At 42.1% G+C, this 24,813-nt stretch overlaps 2 protein-coding genes across 3 annotated transcripts; one reads left to right on the forward strand and one right to left on the reverse strand.

Moving 5' to 3' along the window:
- Positions 1-1,191: 1,191 nt before the first annotated feature.
- acsl5 (acyl-CoA synthetase long chain family member 5) lies at positions 1,192-11,835 on the reverse strand. 2 transcript variants are annotated; one of them, XM_030399182.1, is made up of 21 exons: positions 11,677-11,835; positions 7,862-8,021; positions 7,669-7,780; positions 7,521-7,585; positions 7,337-7,438; positions 7,160-7,259; positions 6,650-6,828; positions 6,464-6,496; positions 6,302-6,353; positions 5,813-5,886; positions 5,644-5,721; positions 5,389-5,523; positions 5,130-5,264; positions 4,935-5,030; positions 4,606-4,678; positions 3,826-3,914; positions 3,543-3,659; positions 2,758-2,901; positions 2,570-2,671; positions 2,077-2,148; positions 1,192-1,345 (listed from the first exon to the last, which is right to left on the reverse strand). In XM_030399182.1, exons 2-21 carry the CDS (start codon positions 8,015-8,017, stop codon positions 1,211-1,213), a joined length of 2,049 nt encoding a protein of 682 aa, XP_030255042.1. In that variant the 5' UTR covers positions 8,018-8,021; positions 11,677-11,835; the 3' UTR covers positions 1,192-1,210. The 2 variants fall into 2 exon arrangements, with proteins under 2 accessions (XP_030255042.1, XP_030255043.1); XM_030399183.1 differs by lacking the exon at positions 11,677-11,835 and adding an exon at positions 9,485-9,635.
- A 690-nt stretch (positions 11,836-12,525) lies between these two features.
- On the forward strand, positions 12,526-24,800 carry gucy2g (guanylate cyclase 2g). The gene is made up of 22 exons (XM_030400162.1): positions 12,526-12,876; positions 13,585-13,933; positions 14,009-14,133; positions 14,899-15,081; positions 15,169-15,313; positions 15,482-15,617; positions 15,706-15,809; positions 15,901-16,067; positions 16,156-16,290; positions 17,383-17,466; positions 17,670-17,774; positions 18,682-18,753; positions 19,193-19,361; positions 19,470-19,625; positions 19,721-19,898; positions 21,050-21,190; positions 21,277-21,469; positions 21,969-22,143; positions 22,345-22,443; positions 22,586-22,677; positions 22,763-22,864; positions 23,003-24,800. The coding sequence occupies exons 1-22, from the start codon at positions 12,538-12,540 to the stop codon at positions 23,096-23,098; spliced, it is 3,345 nt and encodes a 1,114-aa protein (XP_030256022.1). The 5' UTR covers positions 12,526-12,537; the 3' UTR covers positions 23,099-24,800.
- Positions 24,801-24,813: the final 13 nt, after the last annotated feature.

A 24,813-nucleotide genomic window follows, 5' to 3' on the forward strand; every position in this document is an offset into this window, starting at 1 on the left:
TATGAAGATAGGTTCACTTGTCACACGGAGTAAAACCCTGCATACACGTATTTATTAAATTAAAGATTTTTCAATGTGTTTTGCCCTTCTGTTTACAGGAAACTGAGCTTTTTGAGAACTCCTGAAGGTATTCAGAAACACGGTTTTCAGTGTTTATACAGTATGTAGACAGGAAAACCAGGTTTTTTTAGCTCACCTCCTTTGTTTGGCAGCATCATGTCCTTAGGATAGACAGCATGACAGCCTGAGTTTGAGTTTTCATACAGTTCATGTGGACGGGAACTTATTTTAAAACGAAGGAGGAAACGAAAGTAGTTTTTAAAAATACCTTACTGTGGCCAAGGACTAAGACACTTTATTATGTACACCTGTACAGCTTAAAGGGGCACTATGTAGTTTTTGAGAAGAAATTCAAACTCAGAATTTTAAATATCTATAATCTGCATTAAGTGAATAAACAAGCTGTTCTCAGAGGAGAATAAGGTTCCCAGAACACTGTATGAAGCTAGAAAAGTGGCAGGGTCCGCCACATGAAATTGTGTTATCCTTTAAGGTTAATTTGTTTCTTCACGAATTAAAACAGTGTTAATTTAGGCATTAAGGCATCTCTTTGGTTAAAATGTCTTCCCTAAAAACTATACATTGAAACTTTAATGCAACTGAATACAGTTTTACACATTGTGACCAAATACTGATTTTTCTCCATTTTCTATTGTGTTTAACAAAATTGAAAAAAAGGTTTGAAATCGGCTCCATCTAGTCCAGAACAACCAGCAGCAATGACCTCAGAAATAAACCTTAAAAATACATCATCTCCTTCACTGTGCGTCTCAAGATTCACAATTATATTTTGTGACAAAACATCTGAGGTACTTTTCAACACTTCCATGAAATGCAGCCGTTTACTGAAACAGAGCTGATGCTCCAGCTGTGGTCAGCGCTTCTGGTAAGAGGATGATTCACTCCGGTTTGTAGCCCGGCAGTCTGTCCAGCTAACCCCCCCGACCGCACTGCATTTATATCCCCTCTGCAGGAAGATGACTTTTACAGGATCCCATCGTCTGCTGCCAGAACACATAGCAGAGCTCAAGTGTTTTTATCTGTTAAAGGTGTTCAGAGAGGCTGCTGCTGGCTCAGGAGGTGAGCCGATTCATCTGGAGAAAGCAGAAAAAAATGACGCGGAGCCGGTGGTGTGGGTTCATTTCATTTATTACATGTTGGCGTACAGTTTGTCGATCTGTGGCTGGAAGAGCGTTTTGAGTTCGGCCCTCTTGGCCTTCAGGGTCGGAGTCAGCAGGCCGTTCTCGATGGTGAACTGCTCTGGGTGGAGGTAAACGTCTTTCACCTGCATCAGGAGGGAAGAGGAAAAGTACAGATGGTTAGAAAACAAATTTATAGTAGTTTAGAGGTTAAAAAAGGAACAGTTCACCTTAAAATTAAGCCCATAGGCAAACATTTCTGGAGCATCACAGCAAAACAGCACGGAGACTTGTTTTCGGGCTGTAATTTACTTTTTAAAAGCTGTAATCCAAGTCTCTCGAAGCCCCGACATCCCAAATTGATCTAAAACAAGCAATTACATCCTTGACTGGATGGTGGAGCTGGTGCACCCACTGCAGACGGGCAGCGCACCAATACTTTTAGTTTTAGCCTTGAAAAAAAATCAAGATCAAAAAAATCAATTTGGGATCTCACGGCTTCCAGAGACTTCAAAAACACCTGACGAGCTGCATGGAGCCCTTTTAATGTTTGCTCCCCATCTACTTCAGACATCGTTTTGATGTGAAGCTCCAGAAATGTTTCGTGGATTATAAAACCTCCCAAGTTTCCATCTTCATGGGGGGGATGAGGAGAAAATGACTGGATTTTAAAATTGAGGCAACTGTTCCTTTAAACATCTGCACCTACTGTGCTAATAAGACAGTCAGTGTGAAGAGGACAGAAGGGGGATTTGGGGTGAAGACAGGAAAATCTGCAAAGTTGACATTACTTTTGACACAACTGCTCATTTTGACCACTAGAGGGAGAACTGAGCCAGGTTTAGTGAAAATGTGAATCGTCTGGAGATCCATTTACCTGCTCGAAGGACTTGAGTCCTGCTTCTTTGCCGAGTTTGATCATGTCTGAAAGAATTGCCTTTTTAACCTCCTGTAAACAAAAAAAATAATCACTGTTAGACGCATTTAATCCTTCAGCGGCTCCACTTTCAGATATTCTGACATCTTATGAGTTTTGCAGCGAGCGTGTTGGCAGGTCCAGCTGGCTCCTCGTGTGTGTTAATGATCATGTTTACTGCAGAGAGTTTTTACTGGAGCTCAGGTAGAAAAGGTAATCTTCAGGAGACATTCGGCTGTGTCATTTATCCTTCTGTCAACATCTGGCTTTTGTGTTCAATGGGAACAGGTACAACTGTAATTCAGTCCTGTGTTAAATGACTCTGCAGAAGTTTCAGTGTTTATTGGCTGTGATGGAAACGTGACACCCGAGTGCACATGCTAATTTTTGCCTCTTCTACAGTGAGATGCTGTTCTGTTAGAGACACTTATAGAGGATCAAACAGAAACATTACTGTGTTTTTGCAGAGTTCTTCAATGGAGCCTTGGCAGTTCAGATCCTTTGCGAAACCAGGCAGGACTTCAGGGTCAGGGACCACAATGGCGACCAGGCAGGACTACAGACAGACACGGAAGAAAAGCAGTTTAATCAGAGGAAGAAGCTGGATGCATTTTATACGCACAGATGCCGGTTTCATCGTACCTGTAGACTGTCTCCATGCACAAATATTTGGGCCACAGGTCCACTGCGTACATAGACGTTCTCAATCTTCTCTGGTGCGATGTATTCTCCTTGAGCCAGCTTGAAGATGTTCTTCTTCCGGTCAACAATCTTCAGAACTCCACTCTGTTCACAACAACAGTCAGAATTAAGAATTGGCTTGAGACTTTTTTTATGTAAACTGGAGGAAAATGGACCTTTGCAGAATTAACAGTCATGGTTTTGTTTAGTCCACAGCCTTCTTAAAACTAAAGATTGAATGCAAGTGTGTAAACCCGTAGTTTTAAGATTTGGGGTAACATAAAAAGGTTACAGGAGGTTTATGTGCTGAACTGTTTTATCCTGGTTGACTGGCAACATCAGTAGGTTACAGCCAAGAAAGAGCCCAACATACAGTATAAAACCCAGTAAAGCTACAACATTCAGCTCCTTTAAAGCGCTTTCTTCAAGCCTTTTTGCCAATCTAACGATCTCCTGATCTCCTGCAACATCTCAGCTGAGATCTCGTCTTACTTCTTGTCGAGCGAACTCTCCTCAAAATTACCCTGTTTTCGCAAAACTGTTTTCCACTGAATCCAGGATTAATTACCGTCTACCAAATATGACCCGAGGGTCCCATCTGGCGCAAGAGCTTGTGGTTGTTCTTGTTTTTGTCTGTGATAAACAATGACACAATCGCTTGACTCATTTACATATTTTTTTTAAAAAAAAGGGAGGGAGGGGAATGACACGGGAGATTTTCCTGTTATCTGGGTTTCGGTTCTTACTGGAAGCCATTTTCCGACGTCTCCCGTGTGGAGCCAGCCGTCTTCATCCAAGGCCTCTGCGGTCTTCTCCGGGTCTTTCAAGTATCCTTTGAACACATTTCTCCCCTTAATGCAGACCTGAAAGAGACCAACAAACTTGGATCAACTACTTTTCTTGGGTTCATCTAAACAAGGTTTATTCCTCGAGCTTTTAAGTGGATTTATACTCCGGGTCTCTGTGACCTTTCATTAAGAACAGGGGGAAACAAGAGTAAACCGTGACATCTTTAGAACCAAGTCTCACCTCGCCTTCTCCATTTGAAGCAAAGTAGTTCATCTCTTCAACATCCACCAGCTTCACAATGTTACAAGGCAGCGGCACCCCGACGTGACCTGTGGTAGAAGATCATGTTGACATCGGTCGTCTGTACAAAGTCCATTAAAACACCACCAATCTTCATCACGTGCATCATCTGTCATAACTGAATATGAAGGCAATGTGACTCAGACTGTTGGATGCTTCATCAAAAGTACCAATACCAGAATTCTTCAGTAGCCTTTTTAAATGCATCAGAATCAAAACACACTATTAGACAACTTAATTTGACTTGTGAAACTCATTTCAATAATTTTGTTGCTACTAGCAGTTTGAATGAGTAACATTTTGAAACATCTTTTAGCTGATCGACGTCCAAATCTAAAAAAAAATTAGTTAACTGTCATTTCATTATGAGTGAGATTTGCCTTTTATCCCCCTTTTTGATTTTAGATCTTTGTTTTTTTGTCTTTTATTCAATTTAATGCAGCGTCATTCAACTCTAGTCATTACTATTGATTCCAACTCTAGATTTAAACATGATGGCAAAGATAAAATACAAAGAAGAGTTTTTATTTTACTTTTACACTCAAAACTTGTTCTGTTCCATCATTGAGCTCCACTAATCTGTATGAAAGGTGCTTTACAAATAAAGTTGGATTGATTTGAGACAACAAAGCAGCAGATCCTCACATCTGAAGCTAAAACCTTTTAAAAAACATATAATAATTACAATAAAAACAAATGTAAGACAGTTGAGCGACATACCTGAGGTGGCATCTCCCGGTGTGGTGAAGGTGCAGCCGGCTGTGCACTCCGTCTGGCCGTAAGCCTCAAAGATCTACCAGTCAGAGTGAGATCAGCGTGACCAGGTTACAGTGACATCATCATGGAGCGATCAATAACAGCCGGACACTGTTGTGAAACCTCTTACTTCCCCCAAAACACAAACAAGTGTTACTGTATCAGGGTTTATTCTGTTACACTGCAGAGTTCAAACTGCGTTCATGACAATATTTGAGTGAATGTTTCGGAAGATGTCCCGATGTGCAAACATGACCCTCGACCGACACAGAGGGGGGATAACTCTTTATTACCTGGCAACCCAGAGCAGCCCTGAGGAAGCTGAGGACCGATGGAGATATGGGTGCTGCTCCCGTCACCATGACCCGCACTCGTCCCCCCAGAGACTCCTACAGCCAAGATTAAAAAAAAAAAACACGTCAGCGCTCAGATCGTTACAGAAACAGGAAGTCGGTATTTGTTGGATCAGAACTGGTGGATTTCAGGACCTGGACTTTGTGGAAGATGAGTTTGTCCCACAGGCTGTTGCTCCTGATGATGCCCTCCCTCACTTCAGCGAACTTCCTCTCCACAGCGAAGTTCAACAGCCATTTCTTGAAAGGCGATTTGGCGCCACTCTGAACCTGGTGACGGGGGATTTGTTTACACATTTCGACAGGAGAAACTGAAAAATGATCGCTTGATGTTTAAAGCAGAGGACGGGGAAAGAGGGCTGGCTGTTGTGTCTGAGGACAAAAGATCGCTTACTTTGTCGTAGACGCGGTTGAGAAGGCGAGGCACCACTGGGAAAATGGTGGGCTGCAGGGTTTTCATGTCATCTGGCAGCAGTCTGATGTCACCCTGGAAGAATCCCACCTTCGCTCCGGCGCCGTACATCACAGTCTGCAAGAAAACAGACGAAACCTTTGTTTAATAAAAACACTTCATCGTAAAAGCATCTTTAAAACCTTCGTATTTATAAATGAGACGTCGGAGGATGTCTTTGTCGAGGCTGGCGCTCACCTGGACGACTCTCTCAAACATGTGCGCTAAAGGCAGGAATGAAATGCTCACATCCTGCGTGGTCGGAACAACCGCCGTCTGTGGGACACAGAGGCTCAGGTCAGCCACACGTCTCTGACGTATACGCTTCAAATATTTCCCCATCAGGCTTTTAAAATGAAATGATTACCTCAAAGCATTTGATGACGCCCGCTGCGTCAGAGACCACGTTCTCATGGGTCAACATCGCTCCCTTTGGGTTTCCTGAGAAAGATACGAACCCATGAAGGACAACATTTCATTTCAAGTAAAACCCTGGAATCAAAACAAGTAATTCTTTATAAAAAACACTTTGACATGAATGTTCAAATATAAAACCAATTTCACGCTGGAAGACAATTCAGTTCATTATTTAAAGATGGGTTGGGTAGGCGAATCATTTCAGAGGCATTTTGTTCCCCGAACATCGATAAAATTAAATGCTCCGTCTCAAAAAACTAAATCTGGCGTGTGTGGCTATCCAGGCATGTAACGAGCCCATCCAATCAATTTCACATTTGGCCTGAAACACAGTTCGTCCCAAAGGAGCGGTAATCACTTTGAACTCAAACATCATGGAGGCCCTGGGCTGTTTGTTCCCTGCAGATAAACTACACCCGCAGAGGAGCTCGCCGATTACCTGTCGTTCCACTGGTGAAGCAGACGATGCTGAGATCATCCGGCTTCGGGGGCTGTTGGGACGTTTGAAATCAGAACATCAGAACCTCATGCAGCTTCGGGTCAGACTCGTAAAAAAAAAAAATGCAAATCGATTTACACGGATATCAGAAAACAAACTTACAACTGGGTTTTGGAGATTATTTCTCCCCAGAGCCTGAAGAACACACAAAAAAACAAAAACACATGTTCTCAATCACGTTCGTGCTTCTTCTCACAGTTATAACTTACAAGTACAGACGTTAAACAACTGTTCATTCCTGAAACGAAGCCAGTACAAACACAACTGTTTGTTTTCAGCGTGCAGTACCTCCACATCCTGCATGGACACGATGTCCACCCCACACTTTGTTCCCCTCTCGACCAACGCCGAGTCGAAGGAGTCCATTATGACGACTGTTTTGAGAACTGGAGTCTGGCCTTTCTCACGGGTCTGCAGCAGAGTTTCTGCCTTGTTTTGATTGTCACACAGTACCGTGGAGATCTCAGCTGAAAGATTAAAAAAAAAACTTGAGCTGCATTATCAGTGAAACGATTGATTGTTTTAAAGAGGCGAGCAGCTGCACTCGATTAAGTTGCAATCGTCGGCGCTAATGCTGTACGTCTCGGTTCATTCACAAAGTAAAAAACATGGTTTGTAAAAGAACGGGGGCAGATGATGAAAAGGGAAAATGAAGAACGCGTTGAAGGAGCGGTTGTGATAAATAGGTGAAAAGATTAGAGCACACAAACACACGTGTCATCTCTGTGGGGAGCTGCTGAGGTTCTGGACTCGGCTCCGTAATTAGCAGCATTATGGTGCGACAGAAGCTCCAATTACCTTGGTCGATAATGAACACCAGCGCCTCAGGACCGAGGGTGTCGTACAGGGGGACCGCTACCATGGAGTAGGTGTAACAGGCCAGCTCGCTAATAATCCACTGCCCATGAAACAGACTGCATTAACATGTTGTTCAAAAAACACAAAAACTTACTAAAAAGTAACATCTGCACTGACCTCAGGTCTGTTCTGAGCAAAGATGCCAATAAAAGTATCCGGGTTGGGCTTCAAGCCCTTCTGCAGGAGCCCTGACCCGAGGTGCTCGGCTCTATCAGACACCTTCACAGAGAGGAAGTGGAGTAAAGGTCAGCGGGAGTTTACTGCAGTTCAATCTTTAACATGTCGCGTCATGACGTTTTACCTGTTTGTACTTGAGCCACTGATACGGCCTTCCTGGTTTCCTGTAGCCCAAACATGGTCCGTTACCTGCAGAGGAGAAACGAGCCCAACATTAAAACTAAAAAAAAGGCGTTAGTTGTCCGCTTGGGGGGTAAAAAAGCTTTCATCACCTGAAACTTTGAGCCCCCTCTGAAACACCTCGTACAGCGTCTTGCCGTCGCTGTACTGATACGCCGTCAGGTTGTTGTTATCCTCCATCAACGCCGACTTCCTCGCTCCATCCTGAGGACACGAAGCAGAGTCACTGAGAATCAACACTTCACTGATCAATACCGTTTATGCTTTACTGAAAAGCATCTTTACCTTGATGCCCACAGTTTGACACTTGAGGTCAAAGGGCGACCGGAGGGGACTGGGCCGCGTGTTGAGGTAGAACAGGGTCGCAGCCGCCACGGCCAACAGCGAGATGATGGCCGAGGTCGGGAGAGGGGAGAACAGCAACTGGAGAAGGGCGTCCATCGTGCTGGGGAGGCAAAAAAAATACTCAGTTCTTAAGATTTAAAAACGGTATTCAAACAGTGTATGTGCCAAAACAATCAACCAGCAAACTACAGTTCATTTGGGATAATAACCCCAGTTTCAGATGACCATCGCTGGCTCCCTGCATCTTATTAGGATTGATTTCAAAAGTCCTTTTACTCATTTATAAGCCCCCTAATTGCTTTGGACTGGCCTACATCCTCAACTCTCTGCTGCTTTCTAATCCCCCCTCACAGTCTCAGATCCTCATCGGCCGTTTATTTCAATCCAAACTGTCACACAAATTTAGAAAAATCATTTTTTAAACGGCACCAAAACTACATCCAAGACTGTTAGAGAAGCGAGCTCAGAGCACGTTTTTACAACAATAACTGAAATGCATTTATTCAACATCACTTTAAAAACCAACCGGTGTCGTTTCCATCTGTTCAATCTCACTTTTTTTTTTTCCCCCTTCACGATATGCAATCCTATTATGCAATCCTCCGCTCCTTGACTCTGCTCTTGATATTGTCTCTAAATAACTTGAGGTCAAAGTCAGCTGGTTGGACTCCATCTTGAGTGATTAGAAAACAACTGTTGCACAACACCAAGAACGCTCAGAACAATGTTTAAGTCTGTTTACAGTGAAGTCAGCTGATCACAATATGTCCTTTTTCTCAGGGCCGTCTCTCAGCAGAACTACTGTCAAACTACAGTTTCCTTCTTAAAAAAAACAAAGAACGATTTGACATTTAACACGTGTTGGTTCACAGGTCATAACTGTGACCGACATTCATGTCAAGGTTAATTATTTTATGAGAACGTGTCGATCATCTTATTGGGGAGAAATGCATTTTATGGCCATCGAGTCCCTTTAACGGCATTTAAAGCTAAAATTAAAATACAATCATCAACTCACCTCATGCTGATGGAAAGTCAGGTGAAGTTCAGTAGCTCACAAAACATTTGTGGAGCTGCACAGTGAAATAATGTTGCAGCGCTCCCCTGAACAACTGAAGTAGATGTGGACGAAGATGTGGTTGAAAAACACGATATTTGCACCCTGGAAGCAAAGTCGAGCTCCTCAACTCTCTTCAAATGTTGTGTCAAAGGGTGGAAATAACATCTTTTCAAATCAATGTGGGATCTTGAAGCTTCCTGAAAACATTTTATTTCATTGTTTACGTTTCAAAAACATCCACTTCGGTTGTTTAGGAGAATGTTGCAACGCTGTTCTGATGTCGAGCTCCAGAAATGTTTTGTGGACAGCGAAACTTCAGACTTTTCCATCAGCATGGAGGACAGAAGACTGAATTTAAATTTTTTGGGTGAACTGCTCCTTTAACATAGTAACATGCATCTGGTGGCAAAACTCAAGAGTACAATTCAAATTTTGAATCGACACTGAAAACAACTTTTAAAAATGAACAATGCAGCTAAATGTCTCCTGTGTTTCTGTCCTACCTGCTGTTGGTCCTCTCAGGTGTTTCACTACACTCCCAGCTGACAGGCAGGTAGAGGTGTGTGTGTGTGTGTGTGTGCAGCAGATTCTCTTCCTCTGCACTGAAGGCCGACACACACAGAATGAGAACTCATAAATAACAGTCAGACCGAGTTCAGAGGAACCTTTGAACCTTGGCCACCATCATCTCCACTGATAAAAGAAAAAAAAAAAAAAAAAAAAAAAAAAAAAAAAGAGCACTGATGTCAAAACTGCTCTGAGCTGCGTGTCATAATATGAAAAGGGAGCATTGTGCAATTTATTAATCTGATTATGGGTGAATTTATTTTAAACTGCCGGCGTTACCAACCAATAAACGGCTTTAGATTTGAGTCCAGATAGATAAACTTTATCTGAGACGGTGTCAGAGGAGGCCAAGATGCTTCAGCTGGTGAAAGGTCAACAGTCTTATCTGCAGTTTATTTGTTCAAAGTCCTTAAAATTGCAGAAACTGAATGCAAAACAAACTATTCTTTTAAAAAAAAAAACAAAAAAAAACATTTAAAATCAGCCCAGAAGCCAAAATGAAATTGGTGTTGTACATTTTTCCAAACCACTGATGTGTTTATTATGTTTATATCATATATATTCAACATTTCTACAATACAAAGTCATATTACGTTCTGAGACGATAATAGACGACTTTCTTATCAGGAGGAGAAGGGATGGAGGTGTTGTGACAGAACAGACCACCGTTTGTGACCTCTGTTCAACCGACGCGACACCGCAACTGTCGAGACATTTTCCAGCCACGTTAGCAGCGACAAATTCAACGATTTTGAGCTAAAACACGAGTGCGCCTAAACCTTAAAGACCTAAAAGACTGAAGACCATTTGAGAAGCCACAGAAGCCCTCAAAGTGTCTCCTATAATCCGAGTCATTGGCTCAAGTTTGGTGTTAGAAAAGCGATGGCAGGGGAGCGTAAAGTGTGCGAGTGAGAGATGTAAAGAAAAGCAAAGTCTCGACATATCTGACATGCATGAACTTACAATGCCAAAAGAGTAAATATTACAGAATTAAAAACACTGCGACAGCCAAGCCAAACACGAGGAGGCCTAGAATAAAGAGCTGAAACAAGAAAGCAGGACAGAAAACAGACACAAATCATAGAAAAAGAAAAGGAAGCTGTAGTTTATAATCTTGACGTTCCTGCAGTATTCAACACCACAAACTACTTCAGATTGATCAAACACACTTGAATCAACATCTCTCACCTTCAACATAAATTGTACAAAACACAATCTTCACGAGTCAAATACTTATCACAAAACTATGTACTTGCATTGGACCAATCAGAGCGGAGAACTGAGACAGACTGAACACCACAGACCAGTTTAACACATCAGAGGAGTGTCATTACAAACTCTTATTCAGGTCAGACGCTTGTTATCGATGCTGTGATCGCACCTTGTATCTGAACAACTGATTAAAGTGGGACGAGGCAACATTATTTGGACAGCAGCCACTGTAGATCTATCACACAGTGAAGGCTTGAATGCATTTGCTAACATTAGCCACTGTAGGCTAACAATGGTGTGTTTTCCTGCCTTTGAATTCAGGCCTCCGAGCAAACTCAGCGATTTCAGCACAAATGCGAACACGCAGAAGGGAATCAGACCCATCTGAAGTGAGTTTGGCTCGTCAACAAGGAGCATATTATACTGCAACTGACTAATACATAGCAACATGAAGGTTAACCTCCAATTATCTGTTTGCATGAAAGCAAGAGGCTTCAGTCGACCTCACTGCAGCATCGAGGTAAAACACAAATATGTCAAAAGATAGATAACTCCCAGCCACCTTGTTTCAAGTGAAAACTGCAGATAATTCAAAGCAGTAAAGGATTGAGTCTGAATAGAAAGTGAACCAGGTCCTGTTTCAAATAAAGTCAACAGTTTGTCCACTTTTAGAGGAAAGAGTTTCATCTTTAAGAAGTAACATGATCTTTAAGACTCGAAAAGATTGATTAGAGTTCCTCTCCAAGCATCTAAACAGGCACTTTGAATCCTAACTGAATGATAGTCCGAGCTGTTTGGATTCATACGGACGAAATGTTGAATTTCTACCAACGTTTTCTTGTGTGTGACTGATCCTGTTTCTGCTGGACACTGATCTGAAGGTAAAGGTTCATTAGGAGAAGCTTTGCGAGGTTACCTGGTGGGATTAGCAGAGGCAGTCTGGGGCCAGAGGCTGAGCAGGGATCCTCTCGGGAGGGGAAGCAAAGCAGATGAAGCCAGCAACACCACTAATGCACAATCTGCCCACCTGTGGTCATTAGCACCTTTAAACTGCACACAGGTGTGAGCGCCTCTCTGCAACGAGCGAGGCTCAACCTGCCTCGTCTGCTCTCCGGAGACCCACAGCGCAATTTTCACCTGGATTTTGCTGCACTGACTTTATTTTTTTTGTTAATTAAATTAATAAAAACTATTAACAAACATGTTCCACTCCCCTCATCTGTGTGTGTTTGCATGCAGCAGAGATTCTGTCCCCGTCAGAGATTACGATGAACTTTGACACTGGATTTATGAACGCAGGCGATAACTGGACAGGATGATGTACCTGCCGACTTTACTGATCTGAGGTTCATAAAATCTAATCATACGCTTATCACACACAAATCTGCCTGAACTCACGTTACTTCAGATTGGAGTTTGTTGTGATGTGAGCCATTAAACCAGACAGAATAAAAGTCATATATATTATATTATTATATATATATTCATATCATCGTCTATCCTAGGAGTAATACTTTGAGAAGAAGTCCTCCTTGACTGCTTTAAAGACGTCCAATCAATTCAACGAGGCACTGAAGCATCTGTGGTTTTATGACAGTGATGGTCCGGAAAATAATAGAAAACAATGGACTTAATTTCTCTTTGTACCTCCCACTCTCCTCCGTATATTTACATGTTCTCCTCCCTGACTGTCCAACATCACCCACCAGGGAGGTTGCGTATATAAGCGCTGTAACATGAAGCGACTAATAGGATGAGAGTGATGTCGAGGGTTGGCATGAGGCACCTATCGGTGCTTCACCTCACACTTGTGCTAACAGCTGCCACTGTCGTCAACAGCAGCACCAACGGGTCTCAAACTCAGAAGCTGATCGTCGGCTTCCAGGCTCCCTGGAATATGTCGTTACCCTTCAGCGCTCTGCGGCTCGGCTCGGCCATACAGATCGCTATAGAGAAGGTGAACACCAACCCGTCCTTCCTGGGGAACTACAGTCTGGATTTTGTGTACATAGACACAGACTGTAACCCCAAATTCTCCCTGGGTGGGTTCATTCAGCAGGTGTGGAAAGAGAACGTGTCCGCACTGTTCGGACCGGCGTGTCCCGAAGAAGCCGAGGTATGATTCATGTGACGTGATGTGACGTGTGTGTTGATGATTTATGCATTAGGCTTGTAGAAGAAGGAGACTCTACAGGTGGAAACAGTGTTTTCAGGCCAGTTATTGAAATTATGGCTTGTTTGATTTCATCACATCTTTCATGCCGGTGGAAAGAAGTTCCAAAAATGCATATTTAGATGTTTCTTTTATTCTAGTTATGATTTTTTGCTCTTGAAATTGAATTCTGATTTTAATCTTACAATTAAAGACAGAAAAAAAGTCAGAATTACTTTTACTCTTCTGTATGACAGACTTATAAACATACTTAAACATAGAAAGGGTGATTTTTCAGTCTCGTTCCTACTCTGTGTTTCCTACCTTTTCAAAATCTGACACTTTGGGATTACAGGACGGGTCAGCCTTCATCCCAAACTGTCAGTTTTTGACGAGGTGGGAATGAGACTCAATTCCCACTCAGGTGGGAATGTAATCAACTGGCTCACAAATTTGACCTTTAAAATGGTTTTGTAGTCCTGCAACTAACATTACGGATAGGAAGCTTGTAAGACTTTTAAATATATATACAGATCGGATTATTTCCTTGAGTTTGCCACATAAATGGCGACGTAATCCAGCTCCAAAGGTTCGGATTACATCTTTCCATAAAACCTCCTTCGACTGACATCGTTCTCTGTTGGGGGAAATTAAAGTGAACTTGCTTTCCAGGTCACCGGTCTCATTGCCTCCACATGGAACATCCCCATGTTCGGCTTTGTGGGACAATCCTCCAAAATGGACAACGGTGACATCTACGATTCCTACATCAAAATTGTGCCGCCCCTCAAAAGAAGCTCGGAGGTCCTGACGAAAACCTTGGAGTTCTTTGGATGGAGTCACGTAGCGATGATCGGAGGAGGATTCGAGTCAAACACGTGGGACAAAGTCGACGCTTTGTGGAAAACCATCGAGATTCCGCTGAAGGCAAACTTCAAACTGGCTGCCACGGTCAAGTTTGACACCAGCAATCCTCAGCTGGTTTATCAAAATATTAAGTACATCGCAACAGTCGCCAGAGGTAAGGAAAGTACGAGCACTTCTTTAAAACTGCATCCAAAGTTGATTGGACTTCATAATTCCTGTTGTCATCCAGTGATTGTGGTGCTGACGAACAAAGACGACTCGATGGCTCTGTTGCTGGAGGCTGAGCGACAGGGTCTGATGAACGGTGACTATGTGTTCTTTCTGGTTCAGCATTTTGAGGTCAGTGGCAGTGTGGTGAGTAAAACCTTTAAAACACACAGTTACACGCACATTCAGTTGAGAAGTCATTGCACCATTATGTAAAATACAAACTCTGGAAAAGATTACAGAGACCGAAATCTGTCTGTAGAGAACAAAGTTGGATAACCAACGAGGCAAAGCTGCCGACTGCGTCCGAATTAGCTATGATTCTTTAACCAAGTCCGTTCAGGATTCATAGAACCATAATCAAACGAACAAGACCACCAGTTTGAGCCTTACCATTGTAAACAAGGAGGCATCAACAAGTAAGTTGACAGTAAAAAGATGGAGAAGATACAAGAAGGTGTAAGACAAATGTCCTTCTCCATCTTCTCCGTCCAAACTGTAGAATCAGACAGTTCAACTGACGTCACCGTCTTCAGTTCAAGACAAAGAAACCTGCTCTGTTTCAGTTCCAGCTGGGAACCAACTTTTGAGTTGAGGCTACCAAGCAAACTATGGGGTGAAACAACAGGTTCACTGAGTTCAGACAGAGGCTGACAGTAGCAGGCTCATTAATTCTAGCCTGCAACAGCTCATTTTGTCTGAAACGAGCCGTCACTGGCAGATTTAAGCAGGTGCAGCCAGAAATGATGCTAATGTTAGCGACTCTGGGAGGTTGAAACCATCAGCTCCGGTTGGATTTTTATGTTTCCAACTTTTCCATTTTAAACGAGCTGTGCTGACAGACTGAGGCTAACAGACAAAATGTCAGCATCTTCATCGGTTGTTTTTCATTTATATCTTTTTCCGCAACAGGATAACGTGTGGAAATACGCCCTGAACAGCAGAGCCAACCAAGACGCCATAAGAGCTTTCGACATGGTCTTTATCATCGGCCAGAGATCTTACGAAGGCTACGAGTATTACGACTTCTTTGATCAAGTCTTTGAAAGACTAAAAAAACATCCGTTCTGGAGCAACCTGACGTCTGAAACAGAGGTGAGGAGAAATTAACCGTTCATTCTGCTATAAAAAAAAAAGGAAAATCTCTGATACGTTAATTTTATTTCTCTCTTCTGTTGTCAGATCAGTCCTTACTCTGCTTATCTGCACGATGCAGTGCTTCTTTATGCAATGGGACTGAAGGAAGTCCTCAAAGACGGCAAAGATCCTCATGATGGACGGCAGCTGCTACGGAGACTAAAGAATAGGAACGACATTCGATTTCATGGTCGGTGGCTGCTTTTGTAGTGGAAGGGATGAGTCTGTTTTTAAGTTGATAAATAAAAGCTGTTTTAGCTTTCTGAGAATGTATTTCCTGAAGTTATTTTAGGTGAACTGACCCTTTAACAGGTCTACACACTCATGGTTTTATATCCCTGGCGTTGTGTCGTCGCAGGTGCGTCTGGACTCGTCCACTTTGACGACAAGGGGGAGAGAAACCTGGACTATTCCATTTATGACCTGCAGCACACGGGAGACACCACCAAGTTTTTACCCGTCCTCCATTTTGACAGTCACACCAAAGAAGTCCGGTAAAGAAAAACTCTTTGAATAACTCAAAAAACACGTAACACAACTTTTTTAGGGGGGGAAATTCACACCAAAAAATGTTTGTTTCAGGCCGACGTCCGCGTTCGCTTCTGTGGTCTGGCCGAAAGGAAGACCTCCTTCTGATAAACCAGAATGTGGTTTCAACAACGAACTCTGTGAATGGCTGACTAATGGTAAAAAGAAACAATTGGGGCAAAACGTAGTTCTTTAACGACTAAATACGACTACAACGCGGTGATCGTTTCTTGTCTCGGTGGCACGCAGACATCGCCCTGATGGCTCTGCTCGTGACCTTCCCTGTCATCGGCGTGCTGTCAGTTCTGTGCATCGGGATCCTCATCCTGCAGAAGTTACGACTGCAGACGAAGCTCGACGATTCCTACTGGTGGCTGATCAACTACAGCGACATCACAATCATCAGGGACTCCCAGGTATGTCTGTCTGCATGTGTACAGTACATATGTGTGTGTGTTTGCTTGCCTGGTTTTGTGCTCACAGGTGTGTTTGTGTCTCCTCCAGGCTCAGGGTTTATCTCTGAGCACAGCGAGTCAGAGTGTGAGCAGCGGCTCTCAGTCCACTTTCTCCAACAACAGCTGTAGCTTCAGAGACAAGGCGGGAAAGGAGCACGTCTACAGCACCATAGGTCTCTACCAGGTACCCGCTTTACTCACTTTACACGCAACTTTACGTCAAGAACCATGAAAATTGGAGTGTTTTGGACCTTTTCCCCAGACAAGTAATGATCTGTGACTTCCTGATGTTGTTGTTCTGGTGCGTTGTATTGCAGTGAAAGGGGGCAGACAAATCATTTACTGGTCCTGTTTGTGAAAATATGTACCGTAAATTCCGGACTATAGAACGCACCTGAATATAAGCCGCACCACCTCATTTTTAAGTTAAAAAAAAATGTGTACATATATAGGCCGCTCCTGACTAAAAGCCGCAGGTGTCCACGTCTGCTCTCTGTGTGTTCACCCAGTCTTCAAGAACGTTTTCAAGCTCGGGCCATCTGCTTTAATCACCTCTGAAAGCTTTTGTCGTCTTTTTGCATTGAGTTAATTCTTCACGCTGCCGTCTCCAACGTCTCTCAAGCGTACGTGCAGCAGCTCTGTTTCCTTCTTTGACAGCCAGATTGACTGCCTTTAACTCAAAAGCTGCATCATGTGCATTTCCTCGTGTGTTTTCCATGATTAGAGTGTGTGCATGATGCGCAAAATGACTGTTCAAAACACAAACTAGCGTCTTCCTCGGCGCATTATCTCTTCAACTTGTCTGTCTCGCTCTTGCGCTTCCTGCCAGAGCGCCCCCTGGAGGCCGTTAGCCCGTAAAAATCTATAGATTAGCCGCATCATATTGTAGGCCGCAGGGTTCAAAGCGTGGGAAAAATGTAGCGGCTTATAGTCCGGAATTTACGGTAATTATAAAGACGACACAGCCAACAGTCATGTCAGTGACATCGTCTCGTTGGTGGTCAGTCGCCCGTTAGACCACAAATCTACAGGTCAAACCAGACCGAAGTGAAGTACAAGCAGCAAATCAAAACCTTTGATTGTTTTGAATCATTTTGTGATATTACTTCTTTCCAACGCCACGTAGTCTTACTTATTTTAAGTTTCTTCATCAGGCAGGATGAATATCTCCAAGAAGGAAATGAATAAATAAATAAAAAACAAATATTTGTATCGATAAATGACTTTGCCAGAATATGTTCTTCACCCTGATGTACTTTTTTTTAATTTCACGCAGGGAAATCAAGTTGCCGTCAAGTACATCAAGGACCACATTATCTGTAATATTCAGAAACCTTCAATTATCGCAGAGATGAATGTGGTAATGTTCCTCATGTTCCTCATGTTCCTCCTCAGAACAAACCAAACTTACACCTTTAGATTCTTATGTAATGTCCACATGATGTCGGAGAAGAACTGTCTAGTTTAACATACTGTTGCACATCTTATTCTTTACTGTTTAAGACATTTTAAGTGAAGCACTGATATAACCTCTGCCTAATCCTCTGCATCTCTTGGAGACAGATGAAGGAGATGAAACACGAGAACCTGGTGCAGTTCTTTGGGGTTTGCGTCGAGCCACCGAATGTTTGTTTGGTGATGCAGTACTGCAGGAAAGGCAGCCTGAAGGTGAGTCTGAGGGGGCGTCCACATGGAAACGCTTTTGTGTGTAAACGCACGTGTTTTGCATCGTTTTGGCCGATCGTCCACATGGATCCTGTTAAAGCACTTTTTTAAAACCTGGTCTCAGGGTGGAAAAATCTGAAAACGCCACTCTTGCGTTCTCGTTTGGACAGTAAATCTGCATACTTTCATAAGTTGACCTCTGAACCCCGCGACGTCTCATAACAACAACAACAATGGCGGACTACATGCTTGTGTTCGTGCTGCAGAAGATAATGAGATTACCAGGGCAAAATATTATGCTCCTCTGACTCAACGCTGAGCAAAAAAGGATTATAGACAACCGACGAGCCATTTTTCGTCTTCTTCTTGATGTTGAGTTCGGTTTCTCCTTCTACTGTCTGTTTGTATACAGCACGCAAGCTTTATGCGCATGTTCCGTCTCTTCTTCTACGTTTTTGGTGACTTTCAAGCGCCACCTATAGGCCTAGAATATGAACTAAAGAGTGTTGAGTCGTTTACAATGGATCCATTTGGACGCAAATATTCTTGAAACGATGCCGAGGGGAAAAAAGATCGTTTTGGTACATGTGGACATCGTCTGAACCATTCTGACTCCACTACTCTTTATTCAACGGCAAAAACAAACTCAGGCTCCATTTTTAACCATTTGTTAATAATTTGTGATATATCTTTGCAGTTTTTCTGTCCAACTAACAGAACATGTGTAACAGTTTTAAGGTTAAGCATGAGTTTGTTAAGTGTAACACTAAGTTAAATAACCATGTTTTAGTTTGGGTAAATATTCCAAAAGTAAAGTAAAAAAAAACAATATCATTTGTTCTGTAGTTAACCTAATATTGCACAAAATATTGAATTTCAAAATGTTGTCTTTCATGTTTTTTTAATTCAGGATGTTTTGGGCGCTTCAGATGTCGAGCTGGACGGGATGTTTAAGTTCTCCTTTGCTTACGACATCGTCAATGTGGGTCAATTCATTTTTTCAGCTTGTTCAAGTTCTTGCCAACACAGACACATAAATGTACCCGGGGCTGTAGCCAGGTTTTATATAGTACCACTGGGAAAATAAACCAGAATAGAAAACTCTTTCTACCCAACTCGTCCTCCATATGTCTAAAAAAACCTAGATTTATTAAGCAAATGCTCAAATATATTTTATGTATATTTTATTCCTCAAGACGAAGGTCCAAAAGAAAGTAAAATTCTTGTTCAGCCAACAAAATGCCGACTTTTTCAGAGTGTTTAACTCCTAAGTTTGCTAAAAAACAAATTCCCAGAAGAAATACGGAGGACATAACCTAAGAGACTTGGTTTCAGGCTATTTAATCAGACACAAATTAAAGTAATAGTGAAGGGCAGATGTTTTAACTTCTTCTGTTTTAACGTGTTCATTTGTGTTTCAGGGAATGGAGTTCATTCACAAAAGTAACCTGAGATTTCACGGGAACCTGAAGCCGAGCACGTGTCTGGTGGACAGTCGACTGCAGATAAAACTCTCTGGTTTTGGTCTGTGGGAATTTAAAACGGGGAGCAAAAAAATAATAATCCCACTGGAAAACCCCAAATATGAAGGTATCACCTTAAATATATGTATATTCATGTTCATCTCAGCATGAAGGAGATGTGACACACGTGATGAGATTTGAGCTGCTCTGTTGTTTTTGTCTGGCTGTGCTGTAGAGCTGTACTGGACAGCTCCCGAGCTTCTGAGACAAGTCGGCGTCCCGATCAACGGAACGCCTAAAGGTGACATCTACAGCTTTGCCATCATCATGTGGGAGCTCATGTACAACTCTAAGTCGAACCCATATCAAGATTTCAACCTGGAGCCCAAAGGTGAGCCTCACACACCTTCCTATCCTCACACTCCTGCAGCTCGCACTGCTTAAAAACATCTCAAGCTCAAAATTCTGGCCACATGTTTTCTGCAGAGATCATCATGCAGTTGCGGGCGCCTTTCCAAGGGGAACCCCTCCGACCAGCGCTGTGCGAGCACCTGTGTGATGACAACATCAACATGCTGCTGAGAGCCTGCTGGAGCGAAAACCCTGATCACCGTCCACCGTTTGGGTCTATCAGGAGACAGCTGAGAGACATCAGCCCAGAGAGGTCAGACCTCTGAATTTTGTTTCTTCTTTACTCCATAATATACCACAAAATAACCCCCAAAATTGTTTTCCCTGTCTTTCACTGGAGCCTACTGATGTAATATGTTTAATACGGTTATAGACCTTAAAGGGATATTCCGGTGTAAGTTTAATCCATGGTCTAATTCACCGTGAAACTGTGTTAGACTCTCTCTCGATCAAGAGATCAAGTTAGCAGACCGCTAATTTACGGAGTTTTATCAACCTCAGAAACGACCGCACGACAACAATACACTGCAGTAAATGGATCCAAATATAAACCGCCACCAAAAAGCCACAAATAATGCTCAGAACAGCACCAAACTTCAGCAACAGTACAAATAGGGTCTCAGCACATAGTCCGGGGCATCTAACCTCCGCTAGCTTAGCTGGATTTCTACTGGGAAGCTAAAAACAGATTTCAACTCTCCTCCATCAGCTTCCGGGTCGGGGAAGTCCCAACGCGACGATTACCGAGTGCGGTTAGAAATGCTCAATTCCGTTCTTTTCCCTGTCCGCTCTCGATAATAACTGTTATAAACTGGCAGGTAAGACACATATGAACTTTGATTGCTTTTCCATGGAGTCATAATCATACATTTTCATCCATGAGCCGCGGAACTCTACTGCACTCGGTAATCGAGTCGTCGGGACTTCCCGTCAACAGGAAGCTGCTGCAGAAGAGTGGTAAATTTAGTCAGCTTTTCAGTAGAAATCCAGCTAAGCTAGTGGAGGTTAGATGCCCCGGACTATGTGCTGAGACCCTATTTGTACTGTTGCTGAAGTTTGGTGCTGTTCTGAGCATTATTTGTGGCTTTTTGGTGGCGGTTTATATTTGGATCCATTTACTGCAGTGTATTGTTGTCGTGCGGTCGTTTCTGAGGTTGATAAAACTCCGTAAATTAGCGGTCTGCTAACTTGATCTCTCGGGAGGGAGTCTAACACAGTTTCACAGTGATTTAGACCATGGATTAAACTTACACCGGAATATCCCTTTAAATGTACTAACAAGGTAATGCAAATGAGAATCAGGAAGCTTGTTGTCGTAACGGAGATATTATTAGAGGTAAACTACAGGAAACTTTTCATATATAAACTCTTTAACGAGGGTGGTCATGATTTTCTGTACCGTAGTCACGGAAATATTCTGGACAATATGGTGGAAAAGTTGGAGAAATATGCAAATCACTTGGAGGAGGTGGTGGAGGAGAGGACCAATCAGCTCACAGCAGAGAAGACCCGCGCAGACAGGCTTCTCTCCAGCATGTTACCGAGGTACCAGGAGATCAATATGAAGTAATCAGAACAGAGTAATCCATCAGTGCCTCGCCTCACCTCGTCAAGTGTGTCGTCGGTCGTAGGTACATCGCAGATCAGCTGATGGTGGGGAAATCAGTGGAGCCGCAGAGCTACGACGTCGTGACCATCTTCTTCTCTGACATCGTCGGCTTCACGTCCATGTGCGCCGTCAGCTCTGCGATGGAGGTGGTGACGTTCCTCAACGACCTCTACAGCCTGTTCGACGACATCATCAAGATGTACGACGTCTACAAGGTGAGTCACGCACACAAGTTAATGTCCTTCATTCAGTTTCAAATGACAAAAACTAAAATAAAAAAACGACTTAATATAATAATCTACCTCAGGTGTTTTTACAGTGTTTTCTGTAAAGACGAGATATAAAAGTCAGAAAATCTAAATATCGTTTGTTTAATTTGTACCTAAAACAAGCTTGAAAATAACCTGCTAAGAAACAGTCCAGTATATATCTGCCTGGCAAACCACAAATTGTTGTATTACTACCTCTGGACAGAGCCACACAAGCTGTTTCCTCCATTGTTTCAGTATTTGTGCTAAGCTACGCTAACCAACCGCACCTTCGTATTTACTGAACGGACTCGGTGCCGATCTCATCGTCTCCCAAATCGTAAAACAATTCCCCAAAAATATGGAGAGTTTCATTTAACCTTGATTCAACTGTTGATTTTTTACTAGACAGGAACATTTACCTTTATTCCTCTTCAGTTTTTCTGCATCTTTGCTTGTTGCCTAGGTGGAAACCATTGGTGACGCATACATGGTGGCCAGTGGTGTTCCCATCAGCAACGGCAATAAGCACGCTCTGGAAATATCTACGATGGCTCTGCATTTCCTCAGCGCCATCAAGGTCTTCAGAATCCACCACATGCCGACTGAGTGTCTTGCAATTCGAATTGGGATTCACTCAGGTGAGAGACGGCACCAATGGAGACAGCTAAAGTCAAACCAAACCAACCCTGTGTCCATTATTTTTGTAGAATACGATATTTCTGGTTTTGGTTCAACAGATTCTATGTTGTGCAAGAACTTTGGGGAAATGTGTACATGAATAAAGTGAAATTTGAAATGTGTAACTGATGTAAACAAACAATGTGTTGTGTGTTTTAAAGGTCCAGTGGTGGCCGGAGTGGTCGGAACCACGATGCCTCGCTACTGTCTCTTTGGCGACACGGTGAACATGGCGTCTCGCTTGGAGAGTAACAGCTTACGTAAGTGAACTCAAGTTATCTGCTGAACATCAGCATGTTAGCATTTTCTCGGTTAGCACGTTAGCTAGCGCCAAAGCAAGGCTAGCAGAACTTAAAAGTGTACCTTTAAATGTTTGGCCTCTCTTCTGCATGCGTCCCTCAGCCCTGAAGATTCACATATCTCAGTCCACTGCTGATATTCTCGTCCAGGCTGGTTCATTTGAGCTGGAAGAAAGAGGAGAAGTCGAAATGAAGGTGACTTAAGAATCAGCATGGGTTTTTATTTTCTGATAGACTATGCAGCACATGTTTTAACAGTATGTATTTGTGTCCATGACAGGGCAAAGGGGCTCATAAGACCTACTGGCTGCTGAACAAACGGGGATTTAACCCTCCTGTTATTCCTCGTAGCTCTTCACCCACTGACAGTCTCAAACTAGAGGTACAGTTTTTTCTTTTTGGATAACGACAGCCAGCACAGACAAATCAGAAACTATTGTATCCAAGCACAGTCAGCATATATATCATTCTATATAGATGAGTTATAATCTGACCAGCATTTGTGATTTCTCTGCTCTAGAAACTAGTGATGCCCAGAGCTGCTGAGAAAAAGGCCCACAAATCCCTGACCAAAGGTCGCATCACAGATGCAACGATGCCATCAGTGCACATCTGAAGAACACGTGGATATTCAGACCCTCTCTCGGATAAAATCAGATAAAAAGATCTGGTCTCACAGAATGCAGAGGCAGCTTGTTTCCTCCACTTGTGAAGAGGACGACTGAAGACAAAATGGGGACAGAGACTGGAGTGAAAATGTGAAACACTGACTTAAAGAAAGCAAGAAGAGCCGCGAACACAGACTGTTGGTAAAGGAGGCTGAAGAAGCCTTTTAATCTTATTATTGGTAACTTTTGTGCAATCACAGGTTTATTCTTTGACGATAATTTAATTCAATGCAAATATAAAAAGCACAGATTAATGTCCGACTGTTCTTTGCAGCATGTCTTTTGTACCATGACGACCAAATGATACTTGAATGTTAACAATTTCTAATCTTGTGATAATATTAATCATCCTTCTGTGCAGTTTGTGAATCATGATGTCTTGAGAGGACAAATAATGAATGAATGAATTTAGTTTTGTTTAATATCGGGTCACATAACTACACTCAAGACACCACAGTTTCACATAAGAACCAAAGTGATGTGTTTATTTTAAAAAAGTAGATTCTACGATCAAATCTTCAAACGTTTACTGTCTACAACAAAATCCATAAATTACTGGCACAAACATTTGAGTTAATACTACATAAAAACACCATTTTGCCTTCTTTCTACACTTTTAAGTAAGTAAATGCATCAAAATTAAAATATTATTCCTCTCCTTGGTAATCTGTACAACACCAATCTAATGTCTGTATAGTTACCAAAAGCATTTAAAACATTGCCTACATTACCCACAATGCAATTGAGCCACGAGGTGACATCACTGGAGGAAGGTGGCATCACCCTTTAGGTAAAAGTAGCAATACCACAGTGTAGAAGTAATCTATTACTCTGTTACAAGTCGCAGTCTTGTAATCGGAATTTAACTTTGCATCAACATTTATTTTAAGAACTTATTATGCAGAATGTCTCAGTTAGGAATTATTGATTAATTGAAGTGTTCTTCACTTTAATGTTGCAGCTGGTAAATAAGATTTTAATTACTTTACAAACAGCTGAGTAGCTTGTGAATAATAGATTATAATTTTATATTTTATATTATATTTATTTATTATTTATTTTGTGTTGTCGATCTGAATCTGTAAAGTAACTTAAGGTACCAAATAAACTTATTAGCACAATATTTGCCTCTTAAATTTAATAAAGTAGAGAAAATGGAGACACTCATTTTAAATACCTCAAACTTAGTACAGTACTAGAGTAGATGTACTCAGTTACTTTCCACACTGGGGGGTTAGCTCTCATTTCATTGGATTCATTTACATAATTTCCCCTGATTCATGTTGAGTAATCCTAAATATTTATATTTTTCACAGCAAAAACAAAAGAAGGTTTTTTAAATATATATATCAAAAATATTTAACTTTGACTAACATCAATAATTAAGGCAGGGAGACGGACAGACTCAGTTTTTGCCACACTTTGCATGGAGGTCAGCGAGACACATAATTAAATCTATAATGAATTACTCTTAACAATGGTATTTATAATGTGTTTTATTGAGTGTGGCTGCAACAAACAAAAATCGAATGAAAACTGCTTAATGATCACGATATAGCTTCAGGAGTGAAGAAAACATGCAGTGTTTTATAACTTTTTGAGATTCAAGCGAGCTGTATGCATCAAATATGGTTATTTATTTATTATATATTATAATAAATCC

Source organism: Sparus aurata, chromosome 20 (assembly GCF_900880675.1).
Source record: "Sparus aurata chromosome 20, fSpaAur1.1, whole genome shotgun sequence".
Classification (NCBI taxonomy): Eukaryota; Metazoa; Chordata; class Actinopteri; order Spariformes; family Sparidae; genus Sparus; species Sparus aurata.

Excerpts from the sequence above, each read along its gene's own strand:
- acsl5 (XM_030399182.1), bottom strand. The coding sequence starts at position 8,017 with ATGGACGCCCTTCTCCAGTTGCTGTTCTCCCCTCTCCCGACCTCGGCC. Across the intron at positions 5,031-5,129 it reads TCATCTTCCACAAAGTCCAG|GAGTCTCTGGGGGGACGAGT; the intron begins GTCCTGAAATCC and ends TCTTGGCTGTAG. Across the intron at positions 2,149-2,569 it reads AAGAACTCTGCAAAAACACA|GAGGTTAAAAAGGCAATTCT; the intron begins GTAATGTTTCTG and ends TTTTGTTTACAG.
- gucy2g (XM_030400162.1), top strand. The coding sequence starts at position 12,538 with ATGAGGCACCTATCGGTGCTTCACCTCACACTTGTGCTAACAGCTGCC. Across the intron at positions 16,291-17,382 it reads GCACCATAGGTCTCTACCAG|GGAAATCAAGTTGCCGTCAA; the intron begins GTACCCGCTTTA and ends AATTTCACGCAG. Across the intron at positions 18,754-19,192 it reads TTGCTTACGACATCGTCAAT|GGAATGGAGTTCATTCACAA; the intron begins GTGGGTCAATTC and ends TTTGTGTTTCAG.